Source organism: Ruditapes philippinarum, unplaced genomic scaffold (assembly GCF_026571515.1).
Source record: "Ruditapes philippinarum isolate M1 unplaced genomic scaffold, ASM2657151v2 ctg4653_1_1_1_1, whole genome shotgun sequence".
In the NCBI taxonomy this organism is placed as follows: domain Eukaryota; kingdom Metazoa; phylum Mollusca; class Bivalvia; order Venerida; family Veneridae; genus Ruditapes; species Ruditapes philippinarum.
The window spans coordinates 41,642-59,818 of NW_026851803.1; the positions used below are offsets into that span (position 1 = coordinate 41,642).

The following is an 18,177-nucleotide window of genomic DNA, read 5'->3' on the forward strand; positions in this document are numbered from 1 at the left end:
TTACTCGTGCATTGTTTTCATAGATTTCAAAGGATCACCTCTAAGTTAATTGTGTATACATAAATTTTATATTTCTTTTAACAATTCTTTTCTTTAGAGATATAATTTCTTTTATTTGTAAAATTACAGGACAAGTACATTGATCACCGATAAGTCCCACTTAATTGCTATAAATGATTAAGATCTAAATGCTTTGAATTCAATCGTGCATGTATGAATGTCTTACCCTCGACACGTGCATTTCATTGACGGGCATCTACAGAAGATTGGGAAAATTTATAGAACGGCGAAAACTAAAGAAGATCGAAAATTGTATCCTACGAACCAGATGACGAGTTGCTGTCAGAAGCCTACGGAATGGCCCTACAAAGTATGAATGAAAAAGGAAGGGTACGAAGTGACGGTTTGAAAAACAGGTCATTCACTTGGCATCAACAGCTCATTCCAAGGCTATCTACTTTATTGTTGCTGTATGTTACTCTACATTCTTTGTCTAATATTGACCACCTACTTTTCAACTCAAAACTTCTCTGTCTGGCTAATACTCTGGCGAAAATTCATGACGGTAAATTTTTACCAATGTGTGCTTCAAAATAACATTGTGCATTTCTTGGGTCTGTACTCGATAGCGAAAGCTACTTTTCTACGATGGGCCCTTATGAAACATAGATTACATGCATTCATCAATCATTCGTATGAATTACTAAAAAAAGGATAGAACAAACTGAATTCTTTAAGAACGCCCAAAACTGCAAAGTTGAATATGTTGCGGGTCCGGTTTGATTGAACCTGTCCATGTACTGGGAAGTGCAAGTTACCGTTCCCGTCTCCTAAAACTCGCTATTCAACCATGACAGAAATATATATATTTTATCAGAGAATAAAAATTCGAGAGAAAATCAAAGATAAACACTCTTTTTAGCGGTTCAACTACATTATAAATGGCATTTATACATATATTAATTAACTACATTAGAAATGGCTTTTAAACGTATATTTCCGTTATATATAGTGGTTCAAATACAATGTACATAAAATGCTTAGTATTCCAATCACGATAGAAAAGTGCAGCATATTCTTTAGAAAATTATTTACAAATATGAAAAGAATTAACGTGTTTAATATCAAAAACACGTTACCAATATGCTGAAGTTAAGTGTAATATTATGATTTTAGACAAGGGATAATTATCAATTTAAAGGAGTGTAGTTTGTTAGAAAAGTAGTATTTACACTACATGTATACACTTCAAAACAAGCTATACTTTACATTAAACCTCTGATAAATTCTCAAAATTTATATTTAGATAAACTGACATACAAATATAAAGTACATACCCCGATATTATTGTATAACAATAGTAGGCCTATATCTTCTCATTGAATGCTCAAAAATAAGTACATCTAAATGAATGATAATGATTGTGATTAAGAATACAACAAAACTTAAAAGATTCATGAAATAATGAAAGAATCAGGAATTTCTGGAACTTTAATGTACTAGTGTGTGTATATACATAATGCGCTCATATTGCCAACTTTCGGTTCTAAAACAGTCTTATTTTTGCTAGTTCGGATGCTTTGGTACTGTTTATATTCTTTTCGGTAATTATAATTTCTGCAAATCTGTCACTTCCGGTTTGGTGTGTTTGGCAAAACTGACGTGGCAGGCGTTGAATTTCTTTAATTTTCGATTAGTAAAGCAAAACATAAGTTAAATTATATAATTCCTTTGTTGTATGATATCAGTTCTTTATTTACCTATTGCTAAGAGACCGTAAATCAAAATGGGTTTGACGTTATCGAGCGTTTTCAATCGGTTGTTTGGAAAGAAAAACATGAGAATTCTTATGGGTATGTAAATTCAATTTTATTTTTTTGTGTTTTGTTGACAAAATGATAACTTTAGTCATGGCATGTCATTATGATTAATATTATGAGTTTTTAATAAGTCACTGGCCAGTTGTGAAATTTGTGAGAGGACCTGATGAGAAACATCCTACTAGGTTTTCTTAACATTTTTTTATGATTCTAGCTAGATATGGGTTGGGCAATTGCAAATTATTGCCCAAATATACCCAAATATTTGCCTAAATATACCAAATATTGTCCAATTTATACTAAAAAATAAATGTTTTTAATAAAAAAAGTGCTGTTTTAATCATGAATACAATATACACTTTCACTAAGATATAATCAAACATACCCAAATATACATTTTCCTATCATTGTGTTTTGAACCAAGATACAGTATATGTACTCCATTAAAGCTTTTTTTTAATAACATGGACTTCTTCCTCTATTATGATATGAAATTTCAACAAAATTACACCTTAAAAATGTAAGTGTAGACAACAAATATCATATCTTGAATTAAAATTGCATTCATAAAGAAGCGATATTGTAGATAAGCAAATGTCACAACTTTATTTTCTTACAACATCTTAACTGCCCATTTCAACGGAATGAATGAAAGTTATAGCAGGCTTAGTCATGTCATTTTATAAATATTTATTTATTTCTCATTATAATCTATATTTTATACAAACAAAAATAAATATTGCTATATTTGGGTATATTTGGGCAATATTTGGGTGTATTTGGGTATATTTGGGTATTTCGTGCCGCCGGATATGGGTTGGCTTGAAGAGGCACAGAATACCTATAATACCATGACTGATATAAAATGATATGAAGAAACATATGGTGTCCTGTAGTTTATATTATATTTGTTTCTTTGATTTCAACATTTTTTGTTCATATCTCGGCAGTCGGTCTACACCAAACAGGCTTTCCTGGATGGAAGTGGCTAGCCGTACGGGCCCGTATGGCTAGCCACATGGATGAAAGTTTTCAGGGTTATTCCTGAAGTCAGGATTTTCAGTCTCCTGAAAGCCTTCTATTTCCTATGTAAAACTGTAGAAAAACTGCTTAATTCAGGATTTTCAGGATTTTTAAAATTTCCATCTTTCACCCATGTAGCCAAAAGTTCTAGCCATACGTGTGTCACATACGACTAGCCAGGACTCACTGTATTGTCTAGCTGTACGGCACTTTTCCAAATTATATGGAAGTCAAACATGCATATGTTATTTTGTGCCTCATGATTATGATGTGTTGTTTTATTTGTATGAAAGATGAATTTTTGTTTAGGCCATCCTTAAAAAAATGTTTGTTTGCAGTAAAGCGACCGACTCACAAAATTTGCCCCTACTCAAATTTTTTTTCATGGTCTGGATAAAAAAAAAAAATTTGAATAAAAAATTATGCCTTGTGCTTTGTTTTCATTCTTTTAAAGGTTAATATGTAGGTCTTATTAAATTAGAATTCAGACTGAGAATTTCAGTAAACAATTTATTAATTGTTACCAGATTATCAAAGCATATATTGTCCAGCATTTTGAAATTCCATGTTTATTTGGGAGTACAGTTCAAAAAAAAAAATCGACCTACCTACCCACCTTGAAAATTCTGGGTCGGGTTACTGCAAACAAACATTTTTTTAAGGATGGCCTTATTCAGCACATTGATCGAATAAATAATGATCAGAGTGGAATAAATAAAAAGAACATTGAAAAAAAACAACGGTGAAAAGCAAAAATAATTGTATAATTTTCAAATACAGTAGATAAATATCGAAGGGTGTGCCTAAAGAGTTTGTCGATTTGACGCCAGATGCCAGTTTTTCCCCACTTTACGCCGGTAGTCATTTACTTTACGTCTCTTTACGCCACTTTACGTATTTTAGGCACACCGAATATCGAACATAAAACTTTTTTAAAAGCACAATCAATTAATAAGCCTTAATTAAAGCCTAACCAGGGACTGACAATACGATTTTAAAATGCATTTCACGGAACATGCAAACTTTCCTTAATGATGGACAAACTGCTATACAGTACCGTCGGTAATTGACGCAATATTATTATCAGAGCCCAACAACAAAAATAATTTTTCATTTAAAAGGTGTCGAAAATTAAACTTAATTAAACAAAAACGGATAATCATCAAAATGTTGTAAACTATTTCAATTGATGTTATTTAACTGCGACAAACGCTATTTTTTCTCAACGTCTTGATATGAAAGATCGATATTCATACTTTTTTTACTGTACTGTAGCCAACAAGGCGATTAATCTCTAAAAGTAAAAAGTAAAAATACGAAGACAATTGCTGTTTCTTGGTTCAAATCCTCACTTAAAGTCATAAAATAACATATGCATTTTCGACTTCCATCTTATTTTGAAAATGCCGTACGGCTAGCCAATACAGTGTGTCCTTGCTAGTTGTACGTGACTCACGTACGGCTAGAAATTTTGGTTAGCCGTACGGCTAGCCACTTCAGTCCTGGATATCTAACCTGGAATAATCTATGATAGTGACCAACTACTGATTATAATTTCTGAATCAGGGATGAGAGATAAATAACTTGGACTCCGTGTCCAAGATCATTTGCCATGGATAAATCAGCCCAAGAAATTTTACTCTCAGTGCTCAGTATGCTTTTCTCTCGTTGGTTTGTGACTCTTTATTTTGAAAAATTGCACATGCTCAACAGATATCAGACATACTTGCTATGCAATTAGTGCATTTGTTAATTAAATTCCATATCTTAGGTTCAAAAACTTTAGATTACTTCTTATAACAACTGCTCAAAGATAAGAGCATCTGAACATGTCAACCATGACTGTCTTGCTCAGCTGGACGCTTTCCCATCGATTTGTGAATTCCGATTCACCCTGTGACGTTATCAAAATATATGTGTTCACACCACTAAATGTTAGCATGGTTATTTTAAGTCCGATCTGATAGTAAATGTAATTGCAGGGACTGCGTTCAGGGTAGTGGTGCAACGATATACCGGTATATTGCAATACAGTCTCGGGTCGATACGTACCGCGGTGCAGCTGCCCTGTATTGCGGTTTTTTCTTTAATATTTATGCCGAAATAACATGAATGTAGAAACTTCAATTTTGAATCAGTAAGCAACGATTTACGACATCAAAAACAAAACATCAATGAAACATGAAAAGATTGCCGACACTAGTCGATCCCTGTGATGTATAAAGAAACGCCCGGCGAACTTTTCCTGACGAAGCTCTTTGATCTTACCGCGCGAGTAGCAGAATCGTGTGACGTCATTTTCAGAGTGCGGCTTTGATCACGCTTTATTAAATTACACACAGTTACGCAATTTAAGTTAGGAATGATTAAAATTGTTGATAAACTGAAATAAAAAAATGGAAAAAGAAGATTTTGAACTAATTGAAAATGAGAAAGCTAAAAGTAAAATATGGGTGGAATTCAACTTAAAAAAAAGAAAATCTACAGGAAAAATTGAGGACGGCATAGCTGTTTGTAAAAAATGTAAGATGGATATTCGCTACAGCGGAGGGACCACAAATCTAAATACACATTTGACTCGACACCACAAAATCAATCTGCGACAAGGTGCATGCAAGTCTGGTACTAGTTTGATCGCGGCAACAGCGTCAACCGTAAAGCAGCCGACAATTATGAGTTCTTTTGGGCAGACTTCCAAATACAAGCCTACAAGTCAGCGGTATAAGGACATAACACAAGCCGTCGGAAAATTCATTGTTAATGATCTTCGACCGTTTAGTGTTGTCTCAAATGATGGATTTAAGAATATGATTCGTGTTTTAGACCCTAGATACGACCTACCGTCACGTACGTACTTTTCTGAAACTGTTATACCGAACATGTTTTCTTTAATTATTTTAGTATACACTGTACCACAATACGTATCGCAATACAGGTTGTCTATATCGCAATATATCGCAATACGGGTTTGGCTGTATCGTTGCACCCCTAGTTCAGGGCGTAGTCAGGCGAAAACTTTGCCGTAAATATTCTCAATTCGCCCTATATGATCTGAAAAGCGAAATTCTAGTCGCCCTAAAATCTCTATGAAGTGTCTGACATGTATATTTCTCCACTCGATAATACTGCCTGAAGGCAGATTTAATTGTGTAATCTGATGTAATTAGCACACGCGCTGAAGCGTGGCCATAGCGACATTTGGAATTCACACTTGGAAACTCACATCGCTAAAAATAGCGCATTGATTATATGGTAAATTAAAGCTGATATGAATGCAGCAGATGATAAAAACATGAAAAAGCAAGCTAATTCATAATTAAGTTACCTCAAACGTATATTTGTGTCTTATTTACAATATCCCCTGTACATTTTGTTTGATTTACAGTATTCCCTAAACGTTTTGTTTGATTTACAATTTCCACTATATGTCCTGTTTGATTTACTAGTTCCCCTGTATGTCCTGTTTGATTTACTAGTTCCACTATATGTCCTGTTTGATTTACAATATCCCATATACGTTTGTTATCACCATTACATTTATGATAGTAATATTCATCATTAAAACTGATGTAAATTGATAGAATTTGGATAATTATTATGAATTAAAGAACTTTTCTTCTAAATAAATTGCATTTAAAAGTTAGAGTCAGAAACTGTTGAACCTAAAAAAAAAATAAAAATGTTGTGTTGATGTAAATGAAATGCTTAAATAAACTTTATTGAGCAACTAATACTTCATTAAATATCATCATAGCGATTTTCAAATACAGTACTGGACACGCGAAACCCGCACAATTCACGTATTCGCGGCGAACTCTCATGCTTTACAACACGAGCGAATTCGCGGCAACTTGAGACAATTGCCGCGATTTTGCCGTGAACATTTGCCGTGATTCGCGGGGAATAATACATGATTGTTCATTTGTATAATAAATGTAGATCTATTTATAATTGTACTCTGTGAACTTGAAACCAGATATACATGTACAAGTACGAAAATTAAGTAGTAGATCTACACGAAGTTGTATCAAGAAAATCTTGTAATTTGCTAAAATGCCCTTTCTCTATTTATCTTTGATGCCAACAGCAAATATAAATAACCACGGCGAAATCAAATAACACCGTTAAAAACTTTCCGTGAATGGCGGAATCATGACCTCAAATTCAATGTATAAATGCGACGCAGTACAAGTATGCGGCTCCATCGGCAGGTAAATAGTGTACATGTACACGTGTAAAACTATTTTTTAGGGGGGATACATATTGAGTTTAAAGTAGAGATATAAATATAATATATGTGTAAAAAGATATTTAGTTACATAAAAAGATACATAATTGATACGACATTAACTTGTTCATTTCTAAATGTATCCCCATATTGAAAACGTTACATAAGACATAAATTCAAGCATGGTCAAATTACCGATGTGATAAACTAATCCTGCGTAAATATTCCCGTACGACCTGGAAGAGTTATAGTGGATCACCGGGACATTTCGTTCTCTAGGGTGATCATTACTCAATTTATTACACGTCTGTAAAAAATAACACACGCAAGATTTGTCTCCTATAATTTCTGAATGGCGGATATTTGCACCCCTGTTTTAAAAATGTTAAAATATTTAATTGTTAGTTACCGAAAATTATCGCCGATTGTTGAAATTCCATAGCGCTAAAAGACACAAAAACACTCGCGCAAAAAGAAGCATCCATAAATATAAGGAATATATAATATATAAGGAATATAATGTTTCCATTGTTAAATAATAAATACAAAATTTACACACGAAATGACCTATGACAAATGATTGGTCGGCTCTACTGAAGAATCTGTGAATCTTTGATGTTTACACACCTGTAGTTGTTGCCGAATCATCAAAGAAATGACGACACTCGATTGACTTCCACCTCTTTTTTATATATCAGAAAAGAACTGTCATTTCTTTTTGTCAAGGAATGATTACATATGTTTAATTATTGCTCAAGTAAAAAAAAATGTTGGATATTGATTGTGTCAATTATTGACATATTATTAATCGTAAGTGCATTTTGATTGTGATATTTTATTTACATTTTTATGATCTTGAAGAAATTGTGCAATACGTGTGTCTGCTATCAAAACAATAATGCATATGAAAGGACCACAGCTTCCAAAAATTTATTTTTTCGGTCAATTTTATGACAGAATTCCCGCTGCTACCAGAAATGTTTTATTGCATGGGCTTAGTATTTAATCTGTGTCGTCAGTCATAAACAAACAAACATGTACCCCAAAGCACATTAAAATTACCACATGGTAAACTAGTGACCATATTAATGCTTTACAAATATTCATTAATTGAACAAAAAAATTTTTAATCCCGTTTCCACACCTTAATTTGATACGTGCTATTATTAGTTAATACAACTTAATTGCCGCGCGCATGCAGTACTGCGTGACGTAAGGAAAATATCCTTCCCTGGTTGGTCACTATTTATGTAAATACTTTAAATAGTAACACCCTAATTTTACCTCATGAATGGTCACTCGTTACTTTACATATTAAATGTGTGATTTAACTCCGATTTTATTTTTGTTTTCGAGGGAATTTTTCGGGTCGAATGCCCTGGCTGATTTGGCGGAAATAAAAAAAAATCTGATTTGCATCTTGCTACTCATCACCTACTCATGCACCTGGCATTTTTTACTTGTGAAATTGAAGGTAAAAAATGTCTCAATTTAAGTGATAAACTTTTACAATTTTCAACAATCATAATTAGCGTACTAGACGTAATAATTAGTTACACCTGTGAATCGGTGCTAAATGTCGCTTTGCATTGTTCTAAAAATAGAATATGTGCGAAAGTAAACAATGGATTTTAATTACATTTGTATTATTATCAAAATAACAATTGGACAATTTGTTATCGTGCGTTCTTTGATGTAGTACCAATTACCTTTTGTAATTTCAATCTCGTTTTATTGTTAACTAATTTTCACCAGCACCTGATTGCTTTGTTTTAGTATACAAAATGTATACGCTGTACATGTTCAAATGCTAAATATTTATAAATATACATGACATTTACAAGATTTTTTTAAAGTTTTCAAAATTAAAGACCACGGAATGACCAAGAAGTACTTTCTAATACAATTATTGCTGAAGATTCGCCGTAAATTACAGCGATATATCGCGACGATTTTTCGTGAACCGCCATGAAATTCGGCAAACTTGCACGCGGCGATGTTTTACCGCGTAGTGTCGCGTCATAGACTGCACTCGCGGCATAACGCGACTTTTGCGGGTTTCGCGTGTCCAGTACTGTACACATTTGTTTATTTTCCATGCCATATACATGTATATTTCATATGCATGTACATATAAAGGTGTACATGTATATTTTGTGAAATAGAATTAGAAAAAAAATCCAATGATGTAACTCGATTTGATGATCACTCCCCCCTAAATTTCAAATTTTCTCCCTATTTTTTTCTAAAGGGAGAAATCACTTCTCCCTAAATTTTCAGTCCAAGGTAGTCCCTGCAGTCGTAAGTTAATTTTTACAGCATTATGAATATATTTTTTTTTGCTTTACTGTAAGTGTGTTTAATAAATTATAACATCAATATTGAATATTTTAAAGTAATTAGGTCATCTAATGGACTGTGGGTAGGCACATTTACAGCTGTTCAATTACGCTTTTTGATTGGATAGAATTGCCAAAACGAGTGTCTACTAAAACTTACAAGTGTAGTTTTCGGATGGTGTATGTCCTTGCAGGAGTGTTTTTACCAGACATTTATTTAGGTCACGAATCGATAGGAAGGTACAAATCGATGAGAATAAGGCATACTGGTCACAGGGAGTCGTTTTGACCCTTGAAATGACTCTTTGACCCTTCAAATTTCCAAAAGGCCTGATTTGACCCTCAGAATTTACACTGGAGGGTCAAATTTTGTTAAAATCATAGGGATTTGGCCTTGTAGTCAGTAAAACCTAGTCAAAATGACCCTCAGGATTTCATGACTAGTGAACACCCTGTGGTCAGTTCCAGAAACAGGCTCGAGAGTGTGTCTATAACAATTAAGCTTCCTACACAATCAAACTAAATAAATTATGTGTAAACCAAGTACTGTCTCTATATACTTAAAGCTATACACAATGTTTTTAACCATTTAATTGTTTGTGATTCACTGAAATTCTAAGACCTATAACTCTTCCCTTTCTGAATTTCTATGTAAAACACAGCAAAGATAAAGGAGAGATTGAATGAAATATTTATAAAGAAAAATCACTTTAAAGCTATATGTGATGATTTCAGAGGTCATTATGATTATGAAGATTTTGAATGAGATGAATATTAATTAGATGTTGTTGTTTTTGTTTTTTTTTAAGTTGGACTTGATGCTGCCGGGAAGACGACAATTCTGTACAAATTAAAGCTTGGAGAAATTGTGACTACCATTCCAACCATAGGTATAAAGTTATTTTGTTAATAATTATTTGTTAAAGAAATTAATTAATGCAGTGTGAAACTAGTTATACCCCCAAAAACGAAGTTTGGGGGGTATATAGGAGTCACCCGGTGGTTGGTCGGTCGGTCCAGACGTCCGTTGCATTTTCCTTGTCCGGAGCATAACTTGAAAACTAATGGTTGGAATTCAGTATAACTACATACAATGGTCAAGCACATTGAGAGGAAGTGCAGTGCACAAGAACCATAGCTCTATCTTGACTAATTACAGAGTTATTGCCCTTTGTTACTTTTCCTTGTCCGGGGCATAACTTGAAAACTACTGGTTGGAATTCAAAACAACTTCATACAATTGTCAAACACAATAAGGGAAAGTGCAGTGTACAAGAACCATAACTCTATCTAAAGTAATTACAGAGTTATTGCCCTTTGTTGCTTTTCCATTGCTTTTTTTTGTCCGTTGCATTTTCCTTGTCCGGAGCATAACTTGAAGACTAATGGTTGGAATTCAATATAACTACGTACAATGGTCAAGCACATTGAGAGGAAGTGCAGTGCGTAAGAAACATAACTCTATCTTGACTAATTACAGAGTTATTGCCCTTTGTTACTTTTCCTTGTCCGTGGCATAACTTGAAAACTACTGGTTGGAATTCAAAACAACTTCATACAATTGTCAAACACAATAAGGGGAAGTGCAGTGCACAAGAACCATAACTCTATCTAAAGTAATTACAGAGTTATTGCCCTTTGTTGCTTTTCAATTGCCTTCTTTTTTTTGTCCAGAGCATAACTTGAAGACTAATGGTTGGAATTCAATATAACTACATACAATGGTCAAGCACAATAAGGGGAAGTGCAGTGCATAAGAACCATAACTCCATCTTGACTAATTACAGAGTTATTGCCCATTGTTACTTTTCCATTGCTTTCTTTTGTCCGGACCATAACTTGAAAACTAATTGTTGGAATTCATTATAACTTCATACAATGGTCAAGCACATTGAGAGGAAGTGCAGTGCATAAGAACCATAACTCCATCTTGACTAATTACAGAGTTACTGCCCTTTGTTACTTTTCCTTGTCCAGAGCATGACTTGAAAACTACTGGTTGGAATTCAAAACAACTTCATACAATGGTCAAGCACAATAAGGGGAAGTGCAGTGCACAAGAACCATAACTCCATCTTGACTAATTACAGAGTTATTGCCTTTTGTTACTTTTCCTTGTCCAGAGCATAATTTGAAAACTACTGTTTGGAATTCAGTACAACTTCATACAGTTGTCAAGGACATTAAAAGGAAGTAAAGTGCACAAGAGCCATAACTCCATTTTGACAAAATACAGAGTTACTGCCTTTTGATACTTTTCCTTGTCCGGAGCATAACTTAAAACGTACTGGTTAGAATTCAAAACAACTTCATACAATGGTCAAGCACAATAAGAGGAAGTGCAGTGCACAAGAACTATAACTCTATCTTCAGTATTTATAGAGTGATTGTCCTTTGTTCTTTTTCTTTGTCTTTCTGGACTTATTACAGAGTAACTCAATTAAACTTCATCAATGGCCAACCACATTGAAAGGAAATGCAACATACATGAACCACAATTATCTTTAATTGCCCACAACCATAACTCTATGTTTCAATTCTTTTACATGGTATTCTGTTACTAGTAACATCCTCATTTCCGAAGCAGACTTGTGGGGGTATTAATCACATTTAGTGTATTGTCCTTTGTTCCTTTTCTTTGTATTTCTGGACTTATTACAGAGTAATTCAATTAAACTTCATCAATGGCCAACCACATTGAAAGGAAATGCAACATATAAGAACCACAACTATCTTTAATTGCCCACAACCATAACTCTATGTTTCAATTCTTTTACAAGGTATTCTGTTACTAGTAACATCCTCATTTCCGAAGCAGTCTTGTGGGGGTATTAATCACATTTAGTGATAGTTCTAGTTTCATTAGCCTTTTTCACCAGTATAGAGCCAGGTTGTTAGTTCAATATTTGTATTTTGAAATTGAAAACACAGTATTCTCAAATGGATTGTTCCAAAATCAAGCTGGGCAACATAAAGAAGTCAACATATAATTATAGATAATAAACATTGCATTGTTCAATTTTCAATGTTCTTATCATGCATAAGTTTATTGTTATAGGGTGAGATATTTAAGATTATTATTAGTATAAAGTTTTTAGTCTGGAATTTGAAAGTTGTAGAAAGACACAGAAGCTGAATTATATTAAAGAGACATTTTGAAACCACTTTATAAAAGCTGGAGAAAATTGTTAAAGGGACTCCACTGGGTTTTTTTTCGCTTGAAGTGACTGGAAATATATTTTGAAGACTTTTGTATGATTTGATTTAGGTCTGGACTAATAACTTGTGTGCAAAGTTTCAGATCATTCCTTCACCTAAATGTAGTTTTCCTAGAATAATAATTTGTATTGTGCAAAATGACAAAAAAATTGAAAAGCTTTCAATCAAACGGGGCTAAAAATTCTTAACAAAAAAAAGATTTTTGATTTAACTCTTTGAGTATATTTCTGATTTTACTCTTGAGTATATTTCGTTTGCAGATTTTTCCATTGTAAGTGCATCACTTGATCTTTTTAGATATTTTATATTTTAATACTTTTGAAACTCAGTAGTGCTGCTTTAATTCTACTGAATAAATAAAACATTGACTTAATAACACTGCTCAACAATTCAGTCAAAGGAAGTTTCAAGTACTTTGTGAGAGCAAAAAAATGAAATTGTATACAGATCATTTGTATTCATACCATACTTCTCAAGTGTTTGATTTTGCACATGAACAATTATAAATGATATCAATTTTCATTTTTCCCAGGCTTTAATGTAGAGACTGTTGAATACAAAAATATCAGCTTCACAGTATGGGATGTCGGTGGCCAAGATAAAATCAGACCACTGTGGCGACATTATTTCCAAAATACACAGGTAACATTGTCTTTCATTTATATTGAAGATTGTATTCACTAACAGTTGTTGAGACTGTAACTTTTCCCATTAAATTACTTTTGATGATAAACCCATGTCTTTGTCCTGTGGACACATTTCTAGTAATATTTAAATCCCTAAAATTGACTTTATGCCCATCCAAGGGTATATAGTGAGTGAACAGGTGAATATCAAATTAAGTTTTCATTTTGCCATAATTCCTTTTAATTTAATACTTTACTTCCCATAAACTTCATTTTGCCATAATTCCTTTTAAAGGGATACTCAGGCAAAATAATGTCAAAAATATGAAAATGATCTTGTGTACTCAAATCACGTTAAAATGACATTTCTTAAAGTCCCAGCATGAATTCCTGTATTAATTCTACATGTTTTGGGTTTGAAGTGTAAATATATATATTTATGTTGAACGAAATCTAGACGCCAACAGAATCACCGAATACTTTTAAAACAAGTTATGTGACTTGAATAAACCCTTGATGTTACAATAACAGATATTGTGGGTATTTTATGATTGAAACAAGTCTAAGTCATTCATTTTGGCATGTTCTTTAACTTTTCCAGAGTTCACTGTGACAACTTTTGTGAAATCTTAGCACTCTAACCTGACCCACGCGGGTCAAGTTAGGAAACTACAATTTTATTCTTTATATGGAGAAAAGTTTTGTTCCTTTGACTGTCTAGTGTATTCATTTTGATGATATTTACAGAATAATGAATGAAAGATTCAAAACTAAGAAATGAAAATTTTGCCTGTGTCTCCCTTTAATTTAATAATTTACTTCCCATAAACTATTAATAATGCACAGATCCAAATAAAATTTCTGAAAATACATGTATCTATAAGAATTTACCTCTAATGATCAGTTTATAAAAAGAGTGGGGCAGTCTTTTTATATTTTAGGCAGATTTATAATTTTATCCTGAACATTTTCCAATAACAACTGTTGGTCAAACATCATTTGAACAGTCAATCTTTTGAAATATAAAGTAAATTCAGCTCAACTTGACTATGAAAATATAAGCATAATGTCACTTAAACTTACACATTTTTATGTAAAATGAACTATTCCAAATTCAAAGCAGGGAAAAATCCATTACTCAAATTCAGCAGGTCAAGTGCTTAGGCCAAAGATGTTTGATGAATTGATTTGTTTGTGAGAGGCGAAATTCATCGTCAAATCTGTGCTTGTTTATTTTTTCAGGGTTTGATATTTGTAGTAGATAGTAATGATAGAGAAAGGGCACAAGAGGCACAAGAAGAACTCCAGAAAATGGTAAGTTGAAATCTAAAAATATAAATGCAACAAGATTGTCTGTGCATAGAGTAATTTCAATTTCTCTTCTTGTGTAATATTAAGTATTATTAGATAATTCAATCGATCATTTTATGAGCCATTAATTATGTTTCATTTTCAAACTTAAAGTCTGTGTCTAATATAAAGTATATAAGCAGGTGTCTCCTAAAGTCCTCAACCAATGACCAAGCGCCTATAGTGTTACACTAGTATTTAGCGCATCTTAACGCTATGGTGGTGTCACATCAATATATATGCATGTCTGTGCAATACCATTTTTACGGAGTCACAAAATCAGCACAGGTATGTGATAAATATGGCAAGCATACATATAATGTTCACTGTATGACATATGATTTATCATACTTAATACACATGTATCCTTTTAATCTACACACAGCTTGGCGAAGATGAATTGAGAGAAGCCACTTTGTTGGTTTTTGCAAACAAGCAGGATTTACCGAACGCCATGAGCAGTGCAGAAATTACAGAAAAATTAAAGCTTAATGAGCTACGAAACAGAAAAGTAAGAACATTTTTCATAGATTCTATTCTGATTGATACACTTTTAAACCCTTAACCTATTAGAACCGAAAGTGGTTAGTCTTTGCCACCAGCATGGACTCAGAACAACCTGCACTTTCACGCAGTCTGACCAGGCTCTATAATGTTGGTCCCTTAATTGTTTTGTACAGATATTTTGTTTTCAGATCTCTGAAACTTTAAAGGATCAGTCCAAATTCAAAGCTGGGCAAAGCCGTAACATAAATTCAGTGGGTTAAAGGTTAACAAAAGTGGCTTCTGTTCATAGTACAACTTATGCTATACAATAAAAAAATTGTTGGGTTCCAACCGACCCTTGCAGCGTTTTTCAGTATATCATTTCACACTTGCATCGTTTACCTAATAGCTTTACTGGTAAGAGAAAACTGCAAATTCCTTGCTCAATACCAATGGCAAACATCTGTTCTTTAACTGTAAGCACTGAAAAGTGGTTCACTCCATGACTGTTGGTGGTTAAGGTTAATATAAGTTCAAATACCTTGCCCCTCTTCTCTTTAGGTTTGAATCCTACTAAGGACTCAGGATTTTTTTGTATGAGGAAGTTATCCAGCGAGTTTAAAATATAAAAGTCCAATGAGCTTGTATACAGAATGTCAATGGTTCTACTAGGATGCAAACATGTGTCTGAAATGATCATAAATGCATGGAAGGGCTTCAGCAGTCTTCCTAATTTTGCAAATCTAAAGAATAGTAATCACCTTTAAAGTGTCACCATAGTGTTAAACTCTTTGAGATGCTATGATGTATGTATATGATAGAAGTGGATCTGCAGTTGAGGCATGTGATATACAGATAATTTCAACATCAACAAAGCATAATTGTTTGCTAATGTAAATGTAAAGTTATCATTTATTTCATTTATTGCGATTTTACATAATTAGTTGTATTAATAGGTTAAATTTAAAACTGACATTTGATGATGATCCACAGTTGTGAATTGATCATGCATCAAGCACTGGATGCCACAATTTAAAATGACAGCCCTAAATTCTGATATAAGTAATCATTATTGTCTTTACTTCTATTGCAGTGGTATATCCAAGCAACTTGCGCTACTCAAGGTAATGGATTGTACGAAGGACTAGACTGGTTATCCAGTGAACTTTCAAAGTGATGATAATTAGACTGTGTTACAAGTTTATAGACTGTGGGACTAAATTATAGGGATAGAAAAAGTACTTGCTAAAAATTTATAGATTTCTTCCAAGTGTTTAAAGATGAAGATTTCATGCATGAACAACTACATGATTCCTTGGAATGGCTTCTAAATCGTTTAGAGAAAGTTGTCCTGTTCATTTCTTTAAAATTCAACTTCTTATGAAATTAACACTTTTTTTCCCAATTTTTCTTTACAAATTGCTACAAAAAGTGTTTTTGGTTGTAGTGGTGAAACTTGTCTTTACAACTTACAATATGTTTGAAATTTTTTAATCTTTACTAGAAATCTATAAATTAAGCTATTGCTGAATAGTGTATGGAATGAAAAGACTTCGGCAATTAATTGAGCCAGCTATTTTTAAACAAGATGATAAAAAAGTACGCTTAAAGATCCTGTAAAGCAATTTTCTTATGGTTTGATATAAGAAATATAATGCTCAATTGAAGATTTATCAATATTGTAAGTTCCAAAAAGCATTATTTGTTAAGATATTACTGAATTTACATTTCATGTTAATAAAGGGAGGTAAATCGAAATTTATTTTCTATAAAGTCTAAGTCAAATGTTTCAATAAGAAATGAATCATATATTTTAATGATTACATATAATGTGACAAATATTTGCAGTACATATTTTACATATTCTTTGATGTTTGAAAATTGTTTTAGAAGCATTATTATATACATATATAAAATTTCACTAAGTGTGATTACAACCTTAATGACGACATACAGGATCTTTAAATTTAAGCTGTTGAAGTTAATATATATGCTTGTAGACTATTTATTATTGTGTACATAAGTCGTTTTAACATTTAAGTCTTTTCTCTGTAAGGTATGAAACTTTTCACTTTTGTTTTTGTTTGATGGGAACAGATCTTTAGGGAAAAATATTAAATATTTTTATTTTTGTGTAGACCCTTAATGTGATGTGTGGAAGGAAAAAAGATGGATGTAATATTTTTGCAACAAAAAATGAGATTTTTTTGTTACCATGGCAATGTGTTTATTGTTTAATGGGTGGAAAAACATATTAAGCTTTACCCCATGTGATTATTTTATCTACACAATAACACAAAAATTCATAACTAAACCTGAAATGCAATGAGTCGAAATCAGTGGCTCAGAATTGGTGTTTGGTACACTGATGAAAAGTTGTTCCGATTTGAATTTTTTGTAAGAATTCAGGAGTTAGTAAAAAAAAAACTACATGTTTGTCTAGTCAGCAAGGTCACATGCTTGTGTTTTACTGACTTTGATATTGAAAAAAATAAATAAATTTGTGCTAAATTGCTTGATATTAGCTGTTTTATGTTTAGTGAAAAATCCTTTGAAATGAATTTATGGCATGCTGTTTATTAATGCTTTTTTCATCACAGATCTTTCAACTTTATTTCAGTATCAAGGTTTTTTTATTTTTCATTCCAAAAATATATATATACAATGTATATAAAACAATGGGGACACATAAGCTTTGTTTTTATTGTTATTTCCATTTATGTACGTGTGTTAAAGTATAAGTTTATGTTGCATATGCTGACAAAAAGTTTGATCATTTGCATGCTATTTTCATAACATTTGATTGTGATGCTCATTTGTGAAGGTGTAATAAAGTACATGTATGTTTTATTCTGTGGCTATCTAATTTAATCCCGACATTTACTGCCCTTCAAAACGATCAAATTCACAACTATTTTCTTTTTTTGTTTGCACTATAATCATAAGATTGACCATGTTTAAAGGTAACAGATTTTTTTCGTACACATTCATGCATAGTTATGGAAAATGTTGTATTTGTGAAAATTTGGAAATGTGATGCGAAATACACCATATTATGACTACATGTCATACTACTGTTAATAGTC

General features: G+C 32.6%; 1 protein-coding gene across 1 annotated transcript; it reads left to right on the plus strand.

Moving 5' to 3' along the window:
* Positions 1 to 1,612: 1,612 nt before the first annotated feature.
* Positions 1,613 to 17,941, plus strand: LOC132740091 (ADP-ribosylation factor 4). Its single transcript, XM_060727953.1, has 6 exons — positions 1,613 to 1,853; positions 10,220 to 10,300; positions 13,162 to 13,271; positions 14,498 to 14,569; positions 14,991 to 15,116; positions 16,185 to 17,941. Exons 1-6 carry the CDS (start codon positions 1,787 to 1,789, stop codon positions 16,266 to 16,268), a joined length of 540 nt encoding a protein of 179 aa, XP_060583936.1. The 5' UTR covers positions 1,613 to 1,786; the 3' UTR covers positions 16,269 to 17,941.
* The last annotated feature ends 236 nt before the right edge of the window (positions 17,942 to 18,177 follow it).

Excerpts from the sequence above, each read along its gene's own strand:
- LOC132740091 (XM_060727953.1), top strand. The coding sequence starts at position 1,787 with ATGGGTTTGACGTTATCGAGCGTTTTCAATCGGTTGTTTGGAAAGAAA. Across the intron at positions 1,854-10,219 it reads AAACATGAGAATTCTTATGG|TTGGACTTGATGCTGCCGGG; the intron begins GTATGTAAATTC and ends TTTTTTTTTAAG. Across the intron at positions 13,272-14,497 it reads ATTATTTCCAAAATACACAG|GGTTTGATATTTGTAGTAGA; the intron begins GTAACATTGTCT and ends TTATTTTTTCAG.